This window comes from Alexandromys fortis, unplaced genomic scaffold (assembly GCF_014885135.2).
Source record: "Alexandromys fortis isolate MF-2015 unplaced genomic scaffold, M_Fortis_MF-2015_v1.1 scaffold_26, whole genome shotgun sequence".
NCBI classification, from domain to species: Eukaryota; Metazoa; Chordata; class Mammalia; order Rodentia; family Cricetidae; genus Alexandromys; species Alexandromys fortis.
The window spans coordinates 1,468,600-1,494,065 of NW_026067894.1; the positions used below are offsets into that span (position 1 = coordinate 1,468,600).

General features: G+C 52.9%; 1 protein-coding gene across 1 annotated transcript in view; it reads left to right on the forward strand.

Moving 5' to 3' along the window:
- The window catches only part of Arhgef10l (Rho guanine nucleotide exchange factor 10 like), a 92,579-nt gene extending 75,132 nt beyond the window's left edge, over positions 1–17,447 (forward strand). The window contains exons 26-28 of the mRNA XM_050152378.1: positions 10,993–11,167; positions 14,736–14,858; positions 16,411–17,447. Of these exons, the coding sequence (XP_050008335.1) occupies positions 10,993–11,167; positions 14,736–14,858; positions 16,411–16,952 (840 nt within the window). The 3' untranslated portion in view covers positions 16,953–17,447. The remainder of the gene's footprint in view (positions 1–10,992; positions 11,168–14,735; positions 14,859–16,410) is intronic.
- The last annotated feature ends 8,019 nt before the right edge of the window (positions 17,448–25,466 follow it).

Sequence of the window (25,466 nt, forward strand, 5' to 3'; positions counted from 1 at the left end):
TAGCGCCTGTGTGGCTGCTCTCACTCGATTCTGCCCCTCAATGGCCACAGTTTTGTCTGGCTCTGGCCAATTGTCCCAGGGCTCCAGGGACCTCCTGGCTCCTGTGAGGCTGTGGTGACTTAAGATTAGTCCTGGACCAGCTGCTCTTATGGCAGGGTCATGCTGTTCCGTACACCTGGCAGGGAGCCCAGGGTCACTGGTCAGGGAGTCCCAGCAGGAGGGGCTGGAAAGCCAGAAAATGAGTGTTCCTGGGCAGCTGGGAAGTTTCTATGCAGGTGAGTGGCAGCTCGCCTCCCCCTCCCCCATACGCACGCCACAGTCGTAGCTCAGTTACAAGATCACACCATGTATATTTAATAGAGCCGGCCTTCTGCCTGGACGGAAGGGAGCTGCCCGCTCTGGCATTGTGTGTTAGAGCTGGGTGGCTGCTGCTAATGACCGCAGACTCAGCCTTAGGCTAGCTGGTGCCAGGCTTGCCTCTGGGTCCCTGGTGAGACGAGCCAGTTCTGGGGGAGCCTCTAGAGTGTCCACACATTTCTGTCTATGGTTGTACCGAGCCTGGGTTCAGCACCTGCAGGGTCTTCCATGCCCCAGCATGCTGCTGGCTTCCCAGAGAGCCCTGTGTAGCACCTGCCCATGTAACCTCCCCCAGGGTTGAGGAGGACCATAGGGACTGAACATTCTGGAAACTCAGAGCCAGCTGGCAAGTGTCCCAGGTTAGGAGACCTGGTCGTGCATTTCTCACGGGTACAAGGTGAAGACACCAGGGTTAATCTAGGTGTCTCTGTGCCCAGGAAGTGACAATGGGTTTTGGACCTGGCCGAGACTTAATGTATTTTGCTTATGTAAACTCATTTTGTCTTTAAGCCACCCTCTGTCAGGGCAGTTGTTCCTGCTTAAAAGATGAAGAAACAGGCACAGAGAGGTTAGGTAATTCGCCCAAGGCTACATAGCTAGAAAGAGCCAGACTCAAGATTTGAGCCCAGGCCGTACGGGTCTTAATTCCCAGGCTGCTTGTCTCCATGAAAAGGAGGTTCAGTCTCTTCTGGGATGTCACTCTGGGGGTCCCCTTTAGGAACCTGCATCTTTTACTATTGCTTCTTCCGGGTCAAGGATTGTTCTTTGTACCTTGTGTCTGGTTCACTGATGGTGACAGCAGGTGCAGCTTAGGGGACAGTCCTAGTGGGCAGCTGTTGGATGCAGTGTATGCCACCAGCCTCCAAGTCCTCAGGCACTTAGGGGACCAAGACGAAGCCAGACCTGGCCACTGTTCTTCAGGAGTTCAGAGTCCATTGTGGAGAGAGACCAAGTCTGTGTTGTTACCTGGCATGGTGAGGTACCTGGTGTGGCTGGAACCCAGGGAGGCAGGAGCAGTGCCAGCTCTAGCTAGAGGGTACACAGCAGCTGGGAGGTGGGGATCAGGGCTGGGCTGGGGCAGTAGTATGTGATATGTCACTCAAGAGAAGAACAGGGTGTCGGTTCGGAAGAAAACAGCAGGAGGCATGCATGACACCAGGTGGGCAGGGCGGTGGGGGCGGATCTGGGGAAGGGATCACTGAATGGAGGATTGTTTTCTCAGCCCACTTGGCCGGGTCCCTGCCTCCGTCCTGACCTTGCTCGGTTCAGGCCCCACGGAGCTGGACCACCGCTGCCTCTGGGCTTTGCGATTACCACCGATTGCTTGTTCGGCTCCTTGATCCCAGCAGAGGCAGAAGCGAGGCCTGTTAAATAATAATGTGGCTCACCAGGGCCTGTGTCAACACCGCGTCCCCGTGTTCATTATCTGCACCGCCACCTTCAAAGTCTAATCCAGTTGTCTGGAGTTTATTCGGAGTGAGCGATTGCTGGAGGGGGAGCTGGCTGTGGGGTGATTGTTGCATCTTCATTAGAAAAAAAAAAACAACTACAAAGACATTGGGGACAGCAGGCCTGAGGCATGCGGGGTGAGCACCGCTAGGAGGGTGTGGTGGGGTATCAGGCACGTCTGCTCCCACGGGAGTGGCCTGGGGTCTCTGCCTCCCACTCATGGGTCAGGGAGGGGTGGTGGGGACACGGCTGGGGCTGTGGATGTCCTTGAGTTATTAGATCTATGTAATGCTGCAGACAGGTTGACCAGCTTGGTGTGCAAGTGGGTACCAGTCAGAAACAAGCTCGTTTGTCGTATTTTAAAGATTTAATTTTTAAGGTTTTTTTTTTAGTATATAAAAAACATATAGCATGCATATGTGTCTCTATGTGGTTATGTATTATGAGTGTGGGTGTCCACGGAGGCCAGAAGATACCCGTGGAGCTGGAGTTAAGGCAGCCAGAAGATGTTTGACGAGAGTGCTGGGAATGGAACTTGGGTCCTTTGGAAGAGCAGCAAGAGTTTTTAACCAACTGCTGATCCATCTCTTTAACCACTTCCTTCTTCTTTCCCTGTTTTTGTTGTTGTTGTCATCTTCCTCTTCCTCCTCCTCCTTCTTCCTCATTCTCCTCCTTCTCTTTTTAAGCTTTATTATTATTGCTGGGGGAAGGGGTACATGTGCCACAGGGTGCCTGTGAAGGTCAGAGGACAGTTTCGTGTAGCCATTTCTCTCCTCACTTTATGTGGGTCTCAGAGTTTGAACTCAGGTCATCAAGTGCTCATGGCCAGTACCATATTCTCTGATCTGGCCCTATGCTTTTTCTTTTTTCCTTTTTTTCCCCTCGACATCCATACACCCGCCCACCTTTACACCCTCCACTGGCCTTGGAACAGGCTGGCTCCTTTGCACAGCCAGCCTTAGCCCTCTGCTGCCCTCTGTCCTAGGGACACATTCCCATCCCACTGCTCCATCTCTGCCACTCAGTTCTGGGTGGTACCGTCACCTCCCCAGCAGGCCACTCTGCCCTGGCTTCAGCCAATTTGCTTCCATGCCTGTCACAGCTTGACACGTGGGCTGGCCGTGTGACTACATGAACATTCGTCACTTTCTGAAGACATCTCCTCGATGGTTGTTCCTGGGGCCGCTAGGACATAGGCTCCTATGTACAGCAGGTACAGCAGGCCCAGGGGCTCATGGCTCCATGGACGGCGTCCTGCGGGGCAGGTGACCTGGCAGCGGCTACCTTTTCCTGCATGGTCTGCGGTCTGCACTGGGAGAGGCTTAGACACCAGGGACCAGCCCAACTGTCCCTCCTGTCCTAGGAGGAAGTGTGAGACTGAGGAGGTGGGGACAAGGAGGCCACAGCAGGAGTAAGGTGGAGGTTGAGCGAGTGGCTGGTCAGGGTGTCTCCTGGCCATCAGGGTAGACCTTACCTGTACGGTAGCTGCTGGTGTAGGACAAGATGGGCATTGTACCCTTGATCCAGATGTGCCAGGCTGAGGGGCACATGAACTCACAGCTGTGCTACTTGAGGGCCTAGGACCCCCTCAACACCAGCCTTGAGGGGTTTCTACCATAGCCCAGAAGCCCAGAGCTCAGCCAGTGTCTCTGGTAACTGTTTTTATCTTGCTGGGGATGGGACATGGGCCGCATGCATGCTTAGGAAGTGTCCTGCCACCACACCCCCACCCCCTGGCACTTTGGAAGAGCCTGACCCTGAGGTCTTGCATCCATGGTGTCCCTCTCCCATTATACCCCTGCTCCCTGACCTCTGGAACAGCCCATATAGGGCTGAACTTGAACTCCCCCACCCCCATGGAGTTCTGCTCTGGGACTCAGCACTGTACTTCACACCCTAGCTGTTTATGGATACTTTGGGACTCTGCATGCAGAACGAAGCCACGCAGAGCAAGGTTGTCTTGTTCTGGTTCTGAGAGTCCCCCATGCCAAGGTGTGCAGTAGAGGTTCAGGCCAGCAGGGGGCAAGCACACCAGCTGACCCAGACCTAAGTACCCAGCCTGGAGAGCATGAAGGCCCTGCTGGAAGCCGAGTGTATGCTGGCAGTCCAGTCAGCGGTCCCACTCAGCTCACGCGCCTGCCCTGCGCTGCCCCGCGCTGCGCCTGCCCTGCGCCTGCCCTGCGCTGCCCCGCGCTGCCCCTTCCCCTCCCTCCTGACCAGTACGAACCCTTTTCGCCACTCAGTCCAACAGACAAGAGACTCCTCTGGACTCCTGGGCACCTTCATGTGCACCCCATGCACCCATGCCCCCCGCCCCCCGCGCGCCCTTAATTTTCACGTTAGCGCCCAAACTTCGTTTGCATGCATTAGCTGTTGTAAATCCGTCACGGGGCCCGACACAGCATGAATAAAACATCACTGGGCTGTATTAGTTTTCCGTCTCTCATCTTATTTATGACACAAAACGGGTGGGAATTTGAAGAAAAAAAAACCCGAAACCCAGGCACGCGGCTTCTAGGGTAATGCGATGCAAATTGGCACGAGAGCAAAATGAACCCCCAAGTTCTCGGAGCATCTGGGGATCCCCCTCAGTGGAGTGCTTGGTGTTTGGGTCACTGAAGCACGTGGGGTCTGGAGCCAGGTCCGTGGAGTCAGCTCTGTCTGGTTTTGTCTTAATTTTTTTTTTTTAAACTTGTGCCTTATTGTTCGCTCGTTCTTATAAACGAGGAGCTGGAGAGCAAAGAACACGAGAGACTGACTTGCTAAAGATAGTGGGAACTTCCTAGGCGTTCAAAAGGAGGGCTTTCTACAGCAGCAAGGATTAGGTTAGATCTGCAGAAGAGTTGCTTGTGGGGAGAAGGACGAGCGTGTTTTTGGGGATCCTGATGTTTTTTCCCAGGGAGCACAGTAGAGCAAAAGAGTCAACCGTGAGGGCGTGGCCAGGCATGCTGACTCTGCCTGGGTTTTGTGGTGGGTCAGGGCTTTGGGTCCTGTCTTCTCACCAGGAAGAACCAACTCTCTCCATCCAGTATTTGATCTCCCATAGGAAAGTTTACGTTGATAAAAAGATTTTCATAGTTTTTGCAAGGAGTTTAGAGCCACTGGCTCTGGGATCTGACAGAGAAGTTGACTCAGGCAGGGATGGGAACTGGAAGCAAAAGGGAGCCGCCAGGAGAGGGGACAGATGAGAGGGTCCGGATGGAGGCGAGGAAGGGACAGATCCCACACAGGTGGCAGGCTAAACCCTGTGCCCACCTTGCCCTCCCTCCCTCCCTCCCTGGGGCTCTCCCCCATCTCCCAGACCCCTAAGTCTGTAGCAGGGGAAGGGGGAGGCAGGGACCCAAGAGACAGCCACCTAGTCATCCAGAATGTGACAGAGACACAAAGGGCTGCAGGTACTGTTCACTGAGTGGCTGACGTAGCCACGGGGCTGGGGCCACATTGCCACGTGGGCTTTGGGTGTGCTGCCTGCCCTGCTCACTGAATGGCCTGGGGAAGAGTCTAAAGGACAGGGGTTAGACCAGTGCCTGTCGCTTGGCTCCTTGGCATCGGGTCTGGTTGAGCCTATAGTTGTCTGTAAGTCTGCCAACTGGGCTGAGGGAGGCTCTGTGGGAACCTCTGTAAGAGGTGTCCCACTGACCTCTGACCTTGCTGGGACAGGCTTGGATTGTGGACTTTGTGGCTCAGAGCTAAGCTGGCTTTACTGTTTCTGCTGAGTGCCTAGTTTCTCTCCAGCTCTGCAATAGTTGTAGAACTCACTGGGGGCTCCAGCTACTCCTTGCATATTCAGCCCGAAGGGCGAGCAGATTAGTCTTCACCTCTCTTCCACAGCTCTGCCGTGGCCCCGTGGCCATATGGATGCTATGGACGAGTGGCTCAGGGTAACCTGGAGCCACAGGAGGATCAGAGTCAGGCAGAGGGAGGAGATGGAGTGAGGGGAAAGGAGCCACAGATGAGAAAGGGGAAGGAGAGAGAAGTGGTACCTCCCTCACCTGCCCTCACACCCTCCCTCCCTCACCTGCCCTCACACCCTCCCTCCCTCACCTGCCCTCACATCCTCCCTCCTTCCCCTGCCTTCACACCCTCCTTCCCTTACCTGCCCTCATACCCTCCCTCCCTCACCTGCCCTCACATCCTCCCTCCCTCCCTCATCTCTCCTCACATCTCAGTGTGTGCACTGGCTCCAGCAGAGGCTGAACTCATGGACCTGCCCCCTCATGAGAGAGTTAAAACCCTGTCCCCGCCGCTGAGTTATAGTAAGGGTGTCTGGGGCTGGTCAGAGCCCTAGGTAGGCAGGACCCTGCGCCATCATTAGGACAGTCCTGGGAGGCCCTGGTCATGACTACTTTAAAGTTGAAATAACTAAGCCAAGGAGTGGCTGGACCAACTGAATCCAGTCTTCAGACTTTGACTTTTGCCTCCGCCAGCAGTAATGAGCAGGTGGCAAAGCCTGTCTGAGGACCGGAGAGCCCACAGCAGGGGAGGCCTTTTGGCCATTTCTTTTGTCTAGAATGATTCTTCCAGAACATCAAGTTTTGCACATTTCCTTGCAAGCTAAACTGTGCATGGTTATCATTATTGCTGCTGGTGGGACTCTTTGTCTGCCTGTCGCCACAGTAGCCCTGAGTTGGGAGTATCTACCGTCCAGTTAAGGGAGTGACGTCCCTCCTACCCTGCCGAGCATGAACTGGCTTTCTGGGGAGAGCTGGACACCGCTCCATCTCAAGCCTTCTTGACCAGGGCAGTTTTTGTTTGTTTATTAGTTTATTTGTTTTGTTTTGTTTTTCTGGCTGAGCCCTTGACCTCAACCAGGTCAGGCAAGGCAGTGCACCAACCAGAGTGTGGGAACCGTGTCTCATCTGAGTGACCAGCCACCCTGGTTTGTCCCAGGCTTGGAATTTCCTGAGGTTCCAGAGTCAAATGTCACAGCTGTCACAACTAGCTAGATACGTGGACCAGAGCAAATTGGCTACCAAGGTGAGGGACTTGGCTCCCCCTCCCCTTTCCTGGCAATGCAACTCTGCAAATGTCACTTTGGTCTTTCCTTCTGTTGCTCTGGCTGTGGAGGGTTGATGAAAACGAAGCAGACTGAGAGAGGCAAGGGACTTTTATGACGATAGCTTGTACAAGGCATACTCTCGGGACATTCAGCCCTGCAGTCCCGAGTCTCAATTTCCAGTCTTTTCATTGGTCAATTGAGTCATGACAGCTGTTATTCTTTGAAGTTCCTGTGTTTTGCCTTGAGTGATGGTAGAAGGGTGGTTGCCACCCTGTGGCTGTCCCCAAAGATTGGAGGGAAGCAGTGTGTGGTGGGCAGCCTATCTCCGTCCATGACCAGACTTCTCAGGACTGGCTAATCCGTGGTGACTGGACAGGAATGGGTGGCAAGCATCTCTTTCAGCCCAACCTTGATTGAATGCTAGGACCAAGGTTCCTCTGAACCTCTAGGAGTGGGCTGAAGTGTGGGGCCCACTCATGCCCCTCTCAGCCCGTCTGGGGCCCTCAGTGCCCGTTCTGGATTTGTTCACTGTCTTTTATGTCAGTAACGCATTGGTGTCCAGTGCCCTGCCTGACTCTGTAGAGGTTGGTGTCTACAGTTGGCATCCAGGAAGAAGAAATAGACACCTTGTTCACTGTCTTTTCTGTCGTCTGACTTTTTGGAGGTGTGTTGTCAGTGTCTGCTGTTGGTGTCCAGGAAATAGAAATAGACACCTTGTCCACAGTCTCCCCGTTCCTGGGTAGCCTCTCTTACCCTGTCAGCCTCCCAGCACCTCGCGCCATCTTGGGCTCTAATGACTTTGAGTGCTGAGCACATCACCCTGGGAATTTATGGCAATGGAGCAGAAGCGTCACCTGGAGGCACATAAATATTACAGGAGCGGCTGCGTCAGCAGTCCTCCGAGAAGATCAGTCACCTGGAACTGGCAGTGTGGGTGGCCATGGCTGGATGTCCAGAGGCTGTGGAGGTTGGCCCTGTGGGGTGGGGCAGACCTTGCGTCGTCCTGGTCCCACTCAGCAGCATGCAGCGACCCTTCGGGCGTGCCACGTGCCTTCTCCACTGAGTCCTCAGCGCTCTGCCGGGCACATTCTTTCTGTCCCTGTCTAGTGCACTAAGTCACTCACAGAGGAGCTGAGACCCTGCCCTCCTGAGGCCAGCTCTCTGTATTTAATAATTACACCGTGTGTGTGTGAGTGTGTGTGTGTGCCTGTGTGTGCCTGTGTGTATATGCACATGTGAGTGCCTGTGTGTGCATACACATGGAGGCCAGAAGAGGGTGTCAGATCTCTCAGTGCTGGGGTTACAGGTTGCTGTGAGCTGCCTGATGTGGGTGCTGGGAACTGAACTCACGTCCTCTAAGAGCAGTCCATGCTCTGAACCTTTGGGTTGTGTCTCCAGTGTTTCACCACGTAGCCCACACTGGTCTTGAACTCCCAACCATCCATCCTGCGTCAGCTTACTGCATATCAGGATTGCAGGCCTGAGCCTCCACACCTAGCTCCCAGTCTTTAGAAGACTCGGCACGCTAGGATCCAGGCCCCTCATTACTAGTTTGATGCTTGGTATTGTTTTGATTGGCCACAGGCCTCTTTGATTCGGACTGTGGACACATTTCCCATCGCTTGGGAAGTACTCTGGGCTGTAACCCAGCTTTCCCTGCCCCAACCCACTGTCCCCTTGGTGCCCTAGCTGGTGGCCCCAAAGGGAGTGCGGCAATGTGCCCACTGCTACCTGCCGAGTGGTGTCACCTCTGGTCTTTTTTTCAGAGGTGGGACTTGGGAGAACCCTTAAGTTCCCACTTATACGGTCTCTTCCAGTCCTGCCAGGGAAAGTTTGGTATCTGTTGGCAGGACCAGCACCTGTGGTCAGAGAGGGCTGTGTGCCAGGCTCCCTGTCTGGTCTTTACTGTATGGTCAGGATTGGCTTCCAGGAAAAGACTGGTTTACCAGCTCAGCAATTATACGGCCTGTTGGCACTGAGCCCAGAGGGCGCTGAGGCCTGGGGACTGCTGCTACCTTCCCTCACCCTGGGGTGCTGGGCTTGGATCCCCCTGGGACCTATGATGCTGGCATGTTTTCTGTCCCTACCTGCCATCTCTCTATGGGCCCAGGAGGCTCAGCTGGGAATTCAAGACCAGCTTGCATTCCAGGCATCAGTCTCTTGCCAAGCTCCCGTGTCTTGTCCGTGTGAGTTGGCATGGGCCTGCATGGTCCACTAGCCCCAGTATTGACTAGGCCGCCCACCTCTGGAGAAACAAGGCTGGGTTTGCCCTGCAGACTTCTTCAGTCAGACTGGAGGCAGGGCACAGAGTTGGCGCCGGCAAATTCAGGAGTGGCGTCTGCAGGCCGAGGCCTCACATATCACAGTGTGCTTGGCTTCTCTTGGGGTCAGCAACGCTCTGACCTTTCTTCTGTGTGGCCTCGCAATGCATCCCTGCTGCTGCATGTGTGCATGTGTGTGCATTTGCAGGCAAAGACGGTTACAGCATTTTTGGAAAAGACCGCAGACAAAGCTTGCTGGGCCTTCCCTACGCGGTGGGTGCTGAATCGGTCCGTCACCGTGCTGAGCACTGAGCACTGGCTGAGGGGCGTTTGCTAGGCTCGGCTTCTGTGTCTCCCCTAACTTTGTGCTGTCGGGCTTCAGAGGAGGATCCTACTTGAGCTCCCCTGGATCCCCCTCAGGCTGGTTCTAGCAAACAAGGCGCCATCATGGATGTCACCAAAGAAACAGCTCAAGCCAGGGACTGGGCTGGACCAGCAGAGACAGGCTGCAGGCCTTGAGCAATGGGCTTTTGTGCCTCTGCTGCACTGCTTGGCCCCAACCTTTCTCTGTGTAGGCTTAGTTTCCCTCAGAAGTCAGGGAAACTTGAAGTGGAGGCTGCGGCTGAGAAGAGAGACACATCCCCTCCTGGGCACCCCAGGAGTGCTTAGATAGAGCCCCCCAGTCTGAGGGAGGAGGCAGGTCCCTGTCCTCACCCTAGGGATGCCCCACCCTGTAGAGACCATGCACCCTGGCTATCTGACGGTCAGGGACTTCTGCTCTGTATGTGTGTATGTGGGAGTGTGTGTATGTGTGAACACATGTATATGCATGCACTTGTGTGTATGTGTGTGCGCATGCATGTGTGAGTGTGTGTATACATGAATATGCATGCACTTGTGTGAGTATGTGTGTGCGCATTCATGTGCATACACTGTGTATGGGTGTGTTTGTGTGGAGGCCAGAGGACACCCTGGGATGTCATTCCTCAGGTACTATCCACTTTTTCCTTTTGAGACATGGCCTCCCATTGGATTTTAACTAGATGCGTATCCAGTAGGTCCCCAGTCTCCACCTCTGTAGTGGTGAGCTTGTAATGTACAATTAGGGGGAGAAACACGGAAAACCAAAAGCAAAGAACACAGGTTCCGAGGACCAAACTTGGATCCTCCTGCTTGCAAGGCATGCACCTTACTGACTGAAACACCTCCCCTGTTCTGTCTTTAATCCCCTTGTCGTCCTCATTTACTCCCGAGCTCTTGCTCTCTGGGGTTTGAACAATATTTCTCGACTTTCCCTGCCCTCACCATACTATGAGAGATGAGGATTTGGTTTGCACCTCTAGTTCCTTCCCCAGGGAGTTCTGCAGGTTGCTGTGGTTACTTTAAATAATATAGATAGTTGGACATGGCCTGTGATCCTAGTATTTAGGAGGCAGAGGTAGGAGAATTATGAGCTGGAGGCCAGCCTGGGCTACATGGTATCAGTCTAACAAGGGCTATATAAAAAGACCCTGTCTCGAAGTTAAAACTATGCATATAGCTTCAACTTCTGCTAGCTGGTGGCTCTGTCTTTCCCTGCTGGAAGTCGAGGACAAAAAAGGAGCCCTTGTGTGTGTTGGACTTGGGTCTCCACTTGAGAGCCAAGCATGCATTGTTGCCTTCTTGTCTTGCTGTCACATTGGCTGTCTGTAGTCACTCCCGTTAGAAGCATTTCCACCACCGCAACCGGTCAGCACTGCACACCTGATTCCTGTTAGTTGCTAATCTGTGCAGCACACTGGGCTTCCAAGCTCTATTACAGACAGCTGTTCCGACAGCTTGCTTTAGCTCGCGCTCTTGAAGAACATGGGAACCCCTGACCATGGAGAGTGGGGGCTGGTCGGGATGGCAACCTTGGCCTGATACCCCCATCCCCTCTGTATGTAGCAAAGCTTCGAGGCGCACCAGGACGAGGCTGTGAGTGTGACACACATGGTGAAGGCTGGCAGAGGTGTCTGGATGGCCTTCTCCTCTGGCTCCTCCATCCGCCTCTTCCACACCGAGACCCTAGAACATCTTCAGGAGATCAACATTGCCACCAGGACCACCTTCCTCCTTCCAGGTGAGGCTGCGTGGCTTCCAGGGTCTGGGGTAAGGAGGACTACCTTCCTCCTGTCAGGTGAGGCTGGAAAACTAGCTGGGGCTGGGATAAGGGGACTGACACTCATGGATGCCAGCAGGTGGGCAGCGCAGCTCATTCAGTGCCAGGGCAGCCTTGGTCAGCCTCAAAAACTGGTTCACAATAGACGGGAAGTGGTAGGGCTGGGTTTATTCCCAGGTTTGTCCTACCAAAGCCCCCATTCCTGACCCTCTGCCCCCTGTTCCACATCTCAGCAATCCGGGTGCTCAGGAGTGGGGGCTGTAAGTTGGCAGGCTTTTCTGCGCTGGCAGCTGGAACCAAAAATGCATGGACAGGGGACCCAGGCTGTCTACACTGTCCCACTGAAACACTGTCACTTGTGTGTTGGACAGATGGGCTGTGGCAAGGCTAGGAGTGGGTTTGAGCTGAGTTGGGGAAAGGCTCACTGGCCAGCACCTTGGGGGTCTGAGGGCCTCCCCTAAGATCTGCTCCATATTTCCAGCTATGACCCAGTCACCTTTTTGGCTGTTTCTTCCTCCTGGCTAGTCAGGGCATCAGCAGGGTCAAGTGGCCATTATCAAGCTAGGCAGCAGCCATGACTGTCCACTCAGAGCTGCCAGTCTCCTAGAGCCCCGTGCCAAGCAAGACTCGGCTGATGGCATCACACTGTGATCTAAAGTCCACAAGCCGCAGATGGTCCCCAAGTTATAGATGCAGACATGGGTTTCCTCAGCAGGGTCATATGCTTTGACATGCAGTGGTGGGGATGGTCTCTTCCACACCATTCCCCTGCATCAGAAGCCCTGCGTTGCTTGTGGTCCTTTTCTTTCCTGCCTTCTCCTCTCCCTTCCTCTAGTTTGATTCTATTTCCTGAAAGGTGAGGAGGGGGGAGCAGGATAGGACTGGGGGACCGGACCAGTTTCATCCATTATACAACACAATAAAAAATTCTCTGTATCATAGAAATACTTCTGCATTTATCTTGATAGCTAAATTATTTCAAGATAATGGAACAATGGAAAAAATGGTTAATCTTAGGAGGTTTTGAAACTCTTGGGAGCCTTGTCTAGTCGGGGCAGAGGAAAGAGAGAGGCGGCAGCTTCAGCTGTCAGAGGCTGGTCTGGGGGTGGAGAAGCACAGCTCTGGCTGGACTCAGGGCTGTAACCCTGAGGACCCCCGACACTGTGTTCCTGACTTTTAAAGGGGCGGCACCATGGGTGAGTGTCATTGTTTCCAAGTCATGAGCGATCCAGGAGACTGCACGACCGGCCTGTCCCTAGGTGGCGGTACAACCTCCCCACAGACTCAGTTTCTCCATGGATGAACAAGAGCTTGGTGAATCCATAGCTCAGAGTCACATTCATTGGGCCCCCTTCTCTGCTTGGCCACGGTGGTCCACTCCTTCATCTGCACCCGTTACCGTGTAGTTCTTCACATGAGAAGCCTCAGTCCTGACAGGGACGTTTACTGTCCTCATTCTCTCTGTCCCCATTGTTATCTTCATGCCCATCAAGCTGGCCTGTTGCCGGGTGTCTCCTGCCAAGCCTCTTTGCCCACCCTGAGCTTCTGGGTCAGTACTTTCCAAAGGCACTAGCTGTGTGATCAGATGGTGGTGGTGGGGCTTTCCTGGGTCTTGGCCTTCTCTAGGTCTGGGTATCCAAACTGAGTATCTAGTACCACTGAGCTGGGAGAGCCCGTGACCCCCAAGCTGAGCTGGAGTCAGTTACAGTGGCAGGAATCGGAGGGCAGAGGGTGGCTTCCTGTCCACCCCACACTGTGCCCTGGAGGAAGAAAGGCTGAACAGGATTTTTAAATTCTTTATTAGAGATATTTAAAACAGGCTTTTAAGTATTTCCTCTCCCCCACACCACCAAATGAAATAATTGCATAATTAGTAATAAATTTGTTCTTCCTCTAAGTGTGGATTTTTTTAGGGCGTGTTAAAAAATTTATCACGTTTCCTTCCCCCACCCTTCCTTCCACTCGAGCACCCGACTGGTATTAATGCACTTTTTTAAACCTAAACTCCCTCCTCCTTTTAACTAGACAGGTCATTAATAAAATGTTCTCAGAGAGCCTGAGCTTTTAAAAGTTGTATATCTCTAGATAGATGGCCAGGGTGAGCTGAGCCCTGTGTATTAAGTCTCTATGATCAAATATTTATCCCCCATTAGAAATTTTTTTCTTTTGGACTGTTTGTGAAGTGTCTCGCTCTTTTTCTTGAGGTGGAAGGAGAGGGCCCCAGAATGAAGCCTTTAGATGAAGCCATTTCTCGCCTCTGTCGTCTCGTTGGGCCTCTCTTCCACCTGCCTTCCTTCTGTCAAGCTTCTGCTATGGTTGGGATGAGGATGCCTCCAGCGCCAGCCGCTGTTGGTCTTGGGGTCTAGGGAGCTTATGGAAGGAACATGAGGCATGTGGGGTGAAGCATATCCACAGCTCCCTCTTGGCCCTTTTTTTGTTATTTTGGGGGTTTGTATCTGGGATGGAACTTAGCACATTAGAGTCTAGGGCCTTTAAGTAATTCTAAATATTACTCAATGCACCTCCAGTGACTGACTGTGTGCTACTGTCTCAGAGCTGTGCTCAACCGTGTGTGTGTGTGTGTGTGTGTGTGTGTGCATCCACCCATCACCTACCCATCCGTTTTATCATCTGCCCACCCATCTATTCATCTATCTATCTATCTATCTATCTATCTATCTATCCATCCATCTACCATCCCATTCATTTACCACTTGCCAATCTGTCCATCCGTCTGTCCATCCATACATCTTTCCGTCTGTCCATCCATCCATACATCTTTCTGTCCATCCATCCATCTGTCCATCCATCCGTCTGTCCATCATACCTCTTGCCATCCATTCACTGACTGTTCAATCCATCTGTCCATCTATCTACACACTTGCCAATCTGCCTACCCATCCATCCCTCCATCCATCCTTTCTTTCATCCTTCTGTCCATTCATCCATCATCCACCCATTCATCTATCCATTGTTCATCCATCCATCATCCATCCACTCATCTTACCCATTCACCTGTTCATTTACCAGTCCATCTATCTATGCACTTGTCCATCCATCCATCCTTCCATCCTTCCACCCACCCACTGCCCAGTGAACTCTTACATCCACTGCCCTATCCACCCTTCTTCTAATCTACGCATCTGTCCATACATGTACTCATCCACCCATCTGCCTAGAGTAACCTGGCAGCAGTCCTTTTTACAGACTCTGCCCTGGCCCCCTTCTAGTACGTACCACCGCTACCAACTTCTACCCATTACAGACTGTCACACCGGCTCTTCATTGGCTTGCAACCTGGTGCCAGGCAACTGGGCCCTGACACATAGAGCCCGCATTGGCCAGGCACTGTGCCCTTAGGTGTTACCCTGCTGTGTCCTCACAGCAGTTCCTTTACACATGGGGAAACTGAGGTCTGACTGGGTACCCATGTCCTAACCCCAGCACCCTCCCACTTGGCTTGGGGGAAATCTGGGCTGTACAGCTCCCTCCCCAGGATGAACTGAGCTCATGTTGTCTCTCTCTGCAGGCCAGAAGCACCTGTGTGTCACCAGCCTCCTCATCTGCCAGGGTCTGCTCTGGGTAGGCACTGACCAGGGTGTCATTGTCCTGTTGCCCGTGCCCCGGCTGGAGGGCATCCCCAAGATCACAGGTGAGGTTCCAGGGCTGTCTCGGTGGGTTTGGGGATTGACTTCAGGGATAAGGGGAAACTGGCCCAGACATCTGCAATACCCAGTGATTCACGATAGAGTCCAGCCTCTCTGTCCCTCTTACCTGAGCCAGGGCATGGTAAAATGATAGCCTAGGATACCACCTCCTATCTTCTGATTCTTGCTTTTCTGGACTGGGTGGAGAAGTTCACACTGGCTGGAGAATCTGAGTGCTGGCTGAGGCACTTGATGCATGACAGAGGCTCTGCTGGGCCCTGCTGCCTCTCTTTGTAGTGGGGCATCAGAGGTAGAAGTGTGGGCTCTGGGGATAGGCCCGTGTCAGCTGTGCCTGTCTGCCCTGACCTGTGACCCTAGGCCTAAGAGAACAGAAGCAGGGTCAGGGGAAACCCCTGGTGTTTAGACACTAGAGTTCTGTCCCCCTTTGCCTCTGCCTTGAAAGGGAAGACTGTAGTCTCCTCTAGTGGCCGGTTAACACGGGGGTGAGAAGGAGGAACCAGCCTGAGCCAACCATGCCGGACCTCTACCCTCTTCTGGGAGTCCCATCTTCATGATGCACTTACTAGAGCAATTTGATCATGCAAGGATGGCACCCAGGCTGGGTGGGACACAGAGATGCATGAGGCTGGTAATGTTCAGGACAGCTCTGGTCCAGGCAGAGGGTGCAGCGCTGGAGTGAGATCAAGGAGTAGCTAGGTACCACTTCCCTGGGAGGATACAGGCAGGATGCAGTGTGGCTGCTGGCGCTTGGCTGGAAGGGAGAGCTGGAGAGCCTCTTACAAAACTTGGCTTTCAGGGTGGAGTTCGGAGGGAAGTTATCAGTGAGGCCGTTTCCACGGGAGATGGAGGATGGCCCCCGTGAAAGGCTTTTCCTTCTAGGCCACCAACCAGCTCCCCAATCATGACATGGAGACTTCTTATGTATGTTCTGCCTAGCTTAGGCTCGTTTCTGGCTAGCTCTTTTAATTTAAAATACCCTGTTTCTCCTTATCTACCTTTAGCCTTGGGGCTAACTTTTTATTTTCTTTCCTTCCGCTTGTCTTTCTGTCACTATTTCTCGTGCCAGGCTGGCTTGGGAGCTGCCTCGTTTCTTGCCCCGGGTGTCCCCTCGTTCCTTTCCTCTCTTCTCTTTCCTCCCGAGCCTAGATTTCTCCTCCTACTTATTTTCTCTGCGTGCCAGCCCTGCCTAGCCTTTTTCTGCCTAACTATAGGCCATTCAGCCCTTTATTAGACCCATCAGGTGCCTTAGGCAGGCAAGGTGAAACAGCAACACATCTTTACATAGTTAAACAAATGCAGCGTAAACAAAGGTAACACATCTGTACATAGTTAAAATAATATACCATAACAGGTCCCCCCCCCCCGTGAAGTCATGCCATGAAGCATGGCATAGACAGATCTCATGACCTCTGGGGAGATGCCAACATAGATGGCAGAGGAAAATGTCCTACCCACCCAGAAAGTACCCCAGAAGTACTTGGCTGTCTCCCTTAATGTCCTGTCTCTTGACCCTCCTCCTCTGCTCCGTTCTCATAGGGAAAGGCATGGTGTCACTCAATGGTCACTGTGGACCTGTGGCCTTCCTGGCTGTGGCCATGAGCATTTTGGCCCCCGATATCCTGCGGAGTGACCAGGAAGAGACTGAAGGGCCTCAGGCCGAGGAGGACAAGCCAGACGGGCAATCTCACGAACCAGTGCCCGCCCCTGACAGCCACCCAGGCCGAGAGTTAACCCGCAAGAAGGGCATCCTGCTCCAATACCGCCTGCGCTCCACGGCTCACCTCCCGGGGCCCCTGCTGTCGGTGCGGGAGCCAGCACCCACTGACGGTTCAGCTCTGGAGCACAGTGAGGAAGACGGCTCCATCTACGAGATGGCCGATGATCCTGATGTCTGGGTACGCAGCCGGCCCTGTGCCCGTGATGCCCACCGCAAGGAGATCTGTTCTGTGGCCATCATCTCTGGTGGGCAAGGCTATCGCCACTTTGGCAGCGCTCCAGGAGGCCTGAGTGGGCGACCGGCTCCGTGCAGCGAAACAGACAGTACACTTCTTATCTGGCAGGTGCCCTTGGCTCTATAGCTACCCATCCTGCCCATCTGGAGGTCACAGGGCAGCTGGACCACTGCAGACATGCTGGGACCCTTTCTGGCCCAGCTGGGTTCCCCCCCAGGAACCTGCACAGGCCACAAGACAGGTCTGGATTCTCCACTGAGGCCTTGAAGAGCAGAGGGAAACCTCTGGAAACAAAACTTCAGAATGTTTTGGGGGTGGGTTTTAGGGTCTTGGGGAATGGAAGAACACACTTGGAGAATATGGCCTTCTTGTTTTGTTTTGTTTTTGAAGCAAAAAACATAAAACCTCACCACTGCCTGCTGAACCTGGAACCTTTTGTTGGGGCTGAGTGAGGCTCAGAGGTGGCCATGCCCCTCCAGGAAGGATGTATGTGTGAGCATGTGGGCTAGCGTGTGAATATATATATGAATACTTATGTTCGATGTATATTATATGTATAAATACAGTCTGTACATAATGGGTCTCTGGGAGGTGCTGGAATAAAAGGCAAGAGATATGTGGGCCCTGTGGGGTTTATGGAATGTCATGGGGGTGGGACACCGTGAATGACTTTTGCCAATCAGGAGATGTTGGGGACCAGGTACTCCCCTGCTCCAGAATCAAGGATCGCGTTGGGACTTGGTTGGAGGCCACTCAGGAACATACCTAGGAAGCTCTGTCTAAGGCAGTTATCAGTAGATAGCCACAAGCGCCTAATTTGCATATTAATGGTTTGGTCCATCATCTCTTAGCCAAACTTCATGTGTGGCTGGAAGAGCCCTGCCAGGGTGGGTGACAATTGAACAGGTTGGACAACATACATGACCACCATTTTCATCATGGTAGAAAGTTTGCTTGCTCGAGGAGGGGCTCTTGGGTGCTTTCTGGAGTGTTTTGGAGAAAGGCTGGTCACTTCCTCTGGAGAGGTTCTGGTGCATGAGGCAGTGAGAAGAGGGAGGCCCATGGGCTCCTCAGTAGCTGGGAGGGGCTGCTCCTGAGTCTGCAGACATTGATGAATACCAGGTGAACCCATGGCAGGGTGCCGGAGAGGAGCTACGACGGGACCTCTTTCCTCTCCTGGCTCCATCCATCTTGAGAGTTCAAGTAACTGTTGCAGGGAGAAAAAATAAAGTTGAAAGCCACTGCTAGCAAGAGTAGCATCTCCTCCACCTTCCAATCCACCCTCCCCTTGTCATCTGCTTGTGTGTCTGTCCATCCACGTCCATGAGTACTTGGGGATGGCAGAACCGGGTACCGAGAGATATGAGGCAGAACTCTCATCTAGGCCTACCCACAAAGTGCACCTGTTTTCTGAAAGGCCAAGGACCTGATGGAAAAGCCCAAAGGGATCTAAGCTTCTGTAGAGTCATTCATTCATTCATTCATTCATTCATATATTCATTAATTCCTTTTGCATTTCCTGAGTTTCCACTCTGCCAGGTATCATCGTAGTTGGTGGGGCCATGGAGGTGACCCACAGGAAGTGTGTGGTCTTCAGTGTGCCGACAGACCCTGGGTAAGGCTGTTGCAGATGAAGAGGAGCAAGCAGGCTATACGGAGGTGACTCATTGCTGGAGGGCAGGAGTCCAGTAGGTCTCCAGGGGGCAGAGGAGACACCAGATTCCCAGGAGCCACTAGGTGGAAGGGCCTGCTTCCCACTTTTACATTATGGATTTGATGGGTGACATCTCTAAGCCCCGGTTTCCCATGTTGTATCAGAGGAAGAGCTATCGCTGTCCGCCATCGTGGATGGAAGAAGAGCCACAGATGGAGGAAGAGCCATCACTGTCCACTGCCATGGGGTGGAGGAAGAGCCATCACTGTCCACTGTCGTGGATGGAGGAAGAGCCATCACTGTCCACTGTCGTGGATGGAGGAAGAGCCATCACTGTCCACTGTCGTGGATGGAGGAAGAGCCATCACTGTCCACTGTCGTGGATGGAGGAAGAGCCATCACTGTCCACTGTCGTGGATGGAGGAAGAGCCATCACTGTCCACTGTCGTGGATGGAGGAAGAGCCATCAATGTCCACTGCCATGGGGTGGAGGAAGAGCCATCACTGTCCACTGTCGTGGGGTGGAAGAATTACAAACAGTCCCTTTTCTGCTGCTGTGTTGATTTTCAAGCATCCCGTCTTGATGGGACTCCGCACAGGTACCGTTAGCCTGTTGGTCAGTGCTGGCCAAGATGTTTCTGGGACAGTGATGGACAAGGAGAAGCTGCGTAGGATAAGAAGCTGGTCTGGACTCTAGGTCAGCTCTGCCAAGTACTTGCTGTATGGCTCCCCGAATGACCTTGGTTTCCTATGAAATCGGGATAGGTTTCATCTTGCTGAGGGTCTCCAGGGCTGAGTCTATGGAAAGTGATATTGTAGCCTCTGACAGAAGATGTGTGATTGTCCCTTTATCCTTGACCCAAGAATTTGTGGCAGAAGTCTCCCCTTTTGAGAAGGAGCTGGTGGCCAACAGCGTATTCTGTTTTCCAGCTCCCTCATCGGGAGGGGACCCAGGGATCGAATGGGCCCTGTGTATCACCATCCATTCACCGCTGTTACTCCAGTGAACCGACTGCATCCGTCAACCCTCTGACTGCACACAGGGCAGCTGGGGTGTGGTGGTTGAACCTGAGAGAGGAGGCCTTGGTGCCCCGGGTCCTCCTCATGTTTAACGGCTGCCCTTCTTGGCCTCATTTTGCACACAAAGGATCGGAGGCTCATGGGATATAGTGAACGTGCCCAGCAAGCTCCAGGCCCAAAGTCAAGCAGGACTGAGGTCTGTCACCAGACACTCAGCCATCATACAGCTCCTCCAGGAGAGACACCTTGCAGACCATACTAGCGAGCCAGCTCCCTTTCCCTTTCTTGTGGTGGTCAGTAAGATCCTTAACCTCTCTGAGTCCCGGCAGAGGGGCAGCTAGGCCTTGGTTACTGTCGGGCAGTTCAATGTCCTCAGTACCTGTCGTGTGCCGAGACCTGCTTCAGAGTGGCCTCTGGGTAGAGTGTGGTAAAGAAGACAAATGCTATATCCCCTCGGTCACCCCAGTCACCCCCATTCCACAGAGGAAAGGAAAGTATCAGTCAGTGTTGGCACTTCAGAGAGGCAGCGCTGAGAGACAGGGTCTCTTCAGGGGCGGGGGTCAGGGTGTTGAATAGGGTTGGAAGGACGCCACATGGGATGGGGGGAAATGGGTTTGAGCAAAGACCAAGAAGGAGCGGGGGTAGGAGAACATCCTGGGTCTAGAACATTCCAGACTGGAGCAGAAAACAAAGTAGGGGTTCACCTACTATGGAGGTGGTGAGAGGACAGAGGACAGATGGTGGAGGCTTGGCGACAGGGGCCACTCGAGAGTTTTTGTAGGGAATGACCCCTCTGTTTTGAGTTGGTTTTGTTCAGATTCACCCATTCACTCATTTGTTTATTTATTAGGACAGGTCTCATTATGAAGCCCAGGCTGGCCTCAAACCTATAGTCCTCCTGCCTCTGCCTTCAAAGTACTAGGGTTCTAGGCAAGTGACACTATACCTGGCCATCTTCAGCTTTCCGGCCATCCTGGTTGGGGACTCTGGGGGGGGGGAATGTGTGGAACCAGGAACCTTTGGGGAGGGTTGTGCTGTCATCCAGGTTCAGAGTTCAGGCTGGGGACATGTAGGCATGCTCTGTGACCACCTTGGCTGAGCTCGCTCAGTGAGCGGCAGTCAGAAGGGCAGATCTGAGAAGCTGTCTGGTACAGGGAGAGCCAGTCTCAGGAGCCCTGGGAGGTGAATCAGCAAGCACAAGGAAGGCTGGGAAGGCTTGGCACAATGTCTCCATTCATGTTATCGATAAACTAACCAAATCTGGGCATTTCATAAAGAAAAGAGGCTTATTTTGCTCTCTGGGCAGGATGTGGTGGCTGACATTGCAAGGTGGCTGCGTGTGCAGAAGAAGGGCTCAGGAGGTGCCCGTCTCAGCAATAATTCATTCTTACAGGAATGACTCTAGTCCCATGAGACCTGACCCACTCCAGTGAGACCAGCATTAATCCTAAAGGGAGCACTGCCATGACCTAGCTACATCTTACTGGGCCCCTCCTCTTGAAGGTTCTATCACCTCTCTCCACCAAATGTCAACCTGAAAGAAACCATACATAAACCATAGTGCAGGGAATGAGGTGGGAAGCTTGGATCCACAGAGGCTGTTTGAGCTGGTCTGTCCAGCACTAGGAGTCAGGTACATCCAAAGGTCCTACCTCCATGTATTGTTACACAAGCTCATAGCTTCCACACGTGGACCCAAGGGACATAAATCGTGGTCACAACGTAGTTTCTTGTAGGTTGTGCGGCACACCTACCCACTTACCTACTGACCTGCACACTCATATATGCCCATCAACTCACACTGACACATACATGCTCCCTCACACACTCATTTATACACATCTGCATATCCTCATTCACGTACCATTCATACAGTGACACATATACCCACAGACTCAACACTCTTATTACATACACACTCAAACATCCAAACACTTATACACTTTCCCTTACACACACACACACACACACACACACACACACACACACACCCCAAAACCAAAAGCCACACCAGAGCATGTATGTATTGTGTGTGCAGCAGTTTCTCCTGAAGTTAAAGCTTTCCATATTGGAGGGGGGGGCTTTGTAAAACACGGGATGTGTATAGGGAGAGGAAGCAACAGGATTTTCTAAGAGGAGGTGAAACCCACATCCTGCAGGGAAGCTCCTAAAGACAGGAAATAAACAACTCAAAAACAGCTGCAGGAAGTTCCTGAAGCTAAGCAGATTCAGTAGGCCCCACCCTCCCTAAGAATCTATAAGGACAGCTTGGAGACATTCTCAGACAACCCCAGCTGCCCTGGAAAGGACATGTTCCAACCTGTCGAGCTGCCCGCAGGCTGTGCAGTGTGCTCTAGGTTCCCAACTTTGTGAACTGTCACCCGTGTTAGGGTGGACTTAGGGGATGCAACTGTCTTCAGTCATTTCTGCTCCTGTAAGTCACCCCTCACCCATATTCCTATAAGCAATCCCCAAAAAACTCATTGGTTCACTAAGATGGACTTTGGAGGTATCCGTACTTAGGTCTGTTGTCAGTTACCTCTCTGGGGTGAGTAGACATCCATTCATGTCACCCCAGGAATGGTGTCACACAACAGCATGCTCCCGCAAACATGCACATCTGTCCATACAAACGTTTCTGTGTGCACATGAAAACACACACACACACACATGCACACACACATGTACGTGCACATACACAACCTGGATTTAGATTTTAGACAAATTGCCCCACTACACTAAACGTTTTTCTCGGCCTTGTCTCTGTTGTCATGCGACGGTCCTTGTCCTTAGGGAACACATCCCGTCCAGGAGGCAGGATGTGCTAAAGAACATGACCAACAGTAGGAAGCTTCCTGGAGGCAGCCAGGCTGGCTCAGCAGGGCAGGACTTTGATCTGCCCAGATCTGGGACTGAATTTTGGCTCTTTCAATGCATTGAGTGTTACCTTGGATAAGGGACAAACTCCAGAGTGTCCAGACGTCCTCTCAGCTGATCAGGCAGGCAAGAAGGATGTCCTCACAGGTCCTTGAGACCTGCTGTCTCCACATATATTTAGATATTAAAGGGAGGCAGGGGAGCTGGAGGCCACAGGTCAAACACCACACTAGATGTATAGATGGTGGTCAGGCTAGCTGACTCACAAGCTCTGGTTCGGGCAGGATCTCTCCTGAGGCTGTGTTTCCTCTCACACTGGTCTGATTCCAAACCCTGGGCTCTGGCAGAGGTCAGCTGATCCTTCTGGGGGTCAGTGCCATGTCAGGCCCTCTGAGTGGGGGTGGCTCTGCTGCCACCAACATGTGGCTCTTGGCTTGTCCCTAGCCTAGTGTACACACATTTTAGCAAAGATGTGGCTCTGGTGTCCTGTGGGGATGGCAGAGCCTCCACAGCCTGCCTTCTGTGGCCCAAAGGTGGTTCCTCTTTTGAAAATTTGTCTTATTATACTGTTATTTATTTTGTGTGCATATGTGTATATGTGGAATTTGGGGATATGATGTCAGAGCACATGTAGATATCAGAGTACAACTTAAATTTAGGGTCAGGTCTCTTCTTCCACCATCTGGGGATTGAACTCAGCTGGGAAGGCTTGGCTGCACATGCCCGTTCCCCTCTGAATCATCTCAGTGGGTTGTGTGTTCTAGTGGATGGCACTGGGAATATGGGTGACCTGTTGAAGTTGATGGACCAGCAGGAACCACAGACCAGGAACACCCCTAGTTTACTGGGGCTAAGGGAGGGCTCTCTTGTTCTCGGGGCTCCGAGTCTGATGACAGCCACAGCCCTGATGTCACCCAGCTCGCTGAGGGAGCTGCTGGTCTGACAGGAATGGGCTCTGGCCAGGAGGAGATGCTAGTCTGATGGAGGAGCTATGTCTGCATCCTCAGAGGATTTGCCAGTTCTAAGCGGGAGACCCTCAGGCTGAAGGGGAGACAAATCCCTAGTCCTTGGTGAGCTCCAGCCTGGGGTGGGGGGAGACAAGCCCCTCAGCCGCGGAAGATACAGGATAATAAGCCACACAACAGAAACTTCCCAGCCGCAGCGCGTGGACCTAATCAGCGAGGCTGCTCGAGCTCCTCATTTACACTTCCCGGGGAAATGGCAAAGTAGCAGGAATGTGCAAATTGAGGAAATTAATATAATTACCCTAACCGGCTCCTGTCAGCTTTCCCCATCAACAGAAGCCCTGGACCTCTCCCAGTGAGTGGCGAGGGGCTGGTCCTTGTGTCCCTTGCCAGCGGTAAGACAGACAGCGAGAGCCTCCTCTGCACAGGGGGATCCCGCAGGGCACTGTGGGTGTTCCCAAGAGCAGGGGTGACCTTGGTGTGGAGTGGGCCCTTGGCTTCACATCTGGTGAACATTGGTTCGCTCTGCCTCAGCCATATGATCTCTAAGCCTCTGAAGCTAGGTACATGTGCGCCAGTCCAATCTGAGTCCATTCTGCCCACTGCGCTATGTCCCCGGAGGGAGGTACCAGCATGATCGTACTTCACAGAGGAAACCCAGGTCAGAGAGTGGGGGGGTCACAGCTCGGAGGAAGACCCCGGAATTGCAGACTCGGCGCATCTTCCCTGATTACCAATGCCCTGTGTTTTAGCCATTAAGAAAAGCCCCACCATTTCCATTTGCTGCAGGAGGATGCCTGTGATGACAGATGCTCACAAGCCCACAGGAGGCTCAGCCCTGTCACAAACCCTTACTTAGCTGAGCTTTCAGCTCTAGAGTGTGGGGATGTCGGTCGTGCTGACCACATAGGCTGTCCTCATGATAAATGTGAGCTAATTTATGACAAATGGGAGCTTGGAGCGTATCCATGCTCCTAGATGCTCCCCTTAATGTAACTTGAAAGGGATGGGGGTAAAGTGACTGAGTTCAATTCCCGGGACCCACCTGAAAAATGCCGAGTCTGGCAGCCTATTCTTATAGTCCCAGGTGCTGGGGAGGTGGAGGCAGGCCCTTGCTTTCTGGGAGCCGAGCCTGCTTTCACAGGTGATGTAACTTAGAAAAGAGAAGGTTCCAAGAACCTTGCTCTCGCTCTCCTGGCGCTCTGTCCCAGCTGGCCTCGGTTTCCCCCCTCTGTATGAGAGTGATAACGGTGCTTTCCTGGAACTGCTCAGCCTGGTGCAGGGCGACGCTGCTCAGGATTCACTGATGTAAACTGCAGTGGTTATCAGGGTGGGTCACATGTGGGTGGGGCCAGCAAGATGGATAGAGTCTGGGGCCCTGAGGCCTCCCCTTGCAGGACCCTGTCTGGGAGGCTGGAGGGATGTCTTGGTGATTAAGAACACGGGCTGTTAATTCCAAAGGACCTAGGTTTCCAGCACCCACGTGGTGACATGCAGCTGTTGGTAACTCCAGTTCCAGGGGATCTGACTCTTCTGGCCTCAGTAGGTACTAGGTATACACACGGTGCACTGGCATATACGCATATAAGCATTTATACACATAAAATAAAAAATAAATAATTGATTAAAGGACCCTGTGGGGTGCGAAGGGGGACCCAGAGGTTCAGCTATATGGGGACCAGGTACCACTGTGAGGCTGGACTCTTTTGGCGAGGCCAAGGCTGTGGGGTTTTCAGTTCAGGGCCACCACGGCCAGGGGGTCCCTTAGCTCTATTTCAGGAGGCTTTGTGGGTTCTTCTTGGCCTGAACCCAACTCAGGGACAGTCTTCTACCCCTGTTATTTCTGTTAAATTAGGTGACACGGCTTTTTTCCTTTGGCAAATCCAGGGACACGCATTTATAGGCTGTTTTGCATAAATCAGGATCTCATTTGCATCTATTTGCATACTCTCCTGGGTGTGTGGTTCAAAAAAGCCCAAACTAAGCAGTGTAAAATGAATCGGGTGTGCCCACCCTCTGTGCTGGCCTGGGTCCCTCAGGCTGGGGTGCAGGTACTCAGGGGCTTGGTTCATCTTATGAAGAAGAACCCTGGGCCTGCTCTCCCTCTGGTTTTCCCAATGCCCT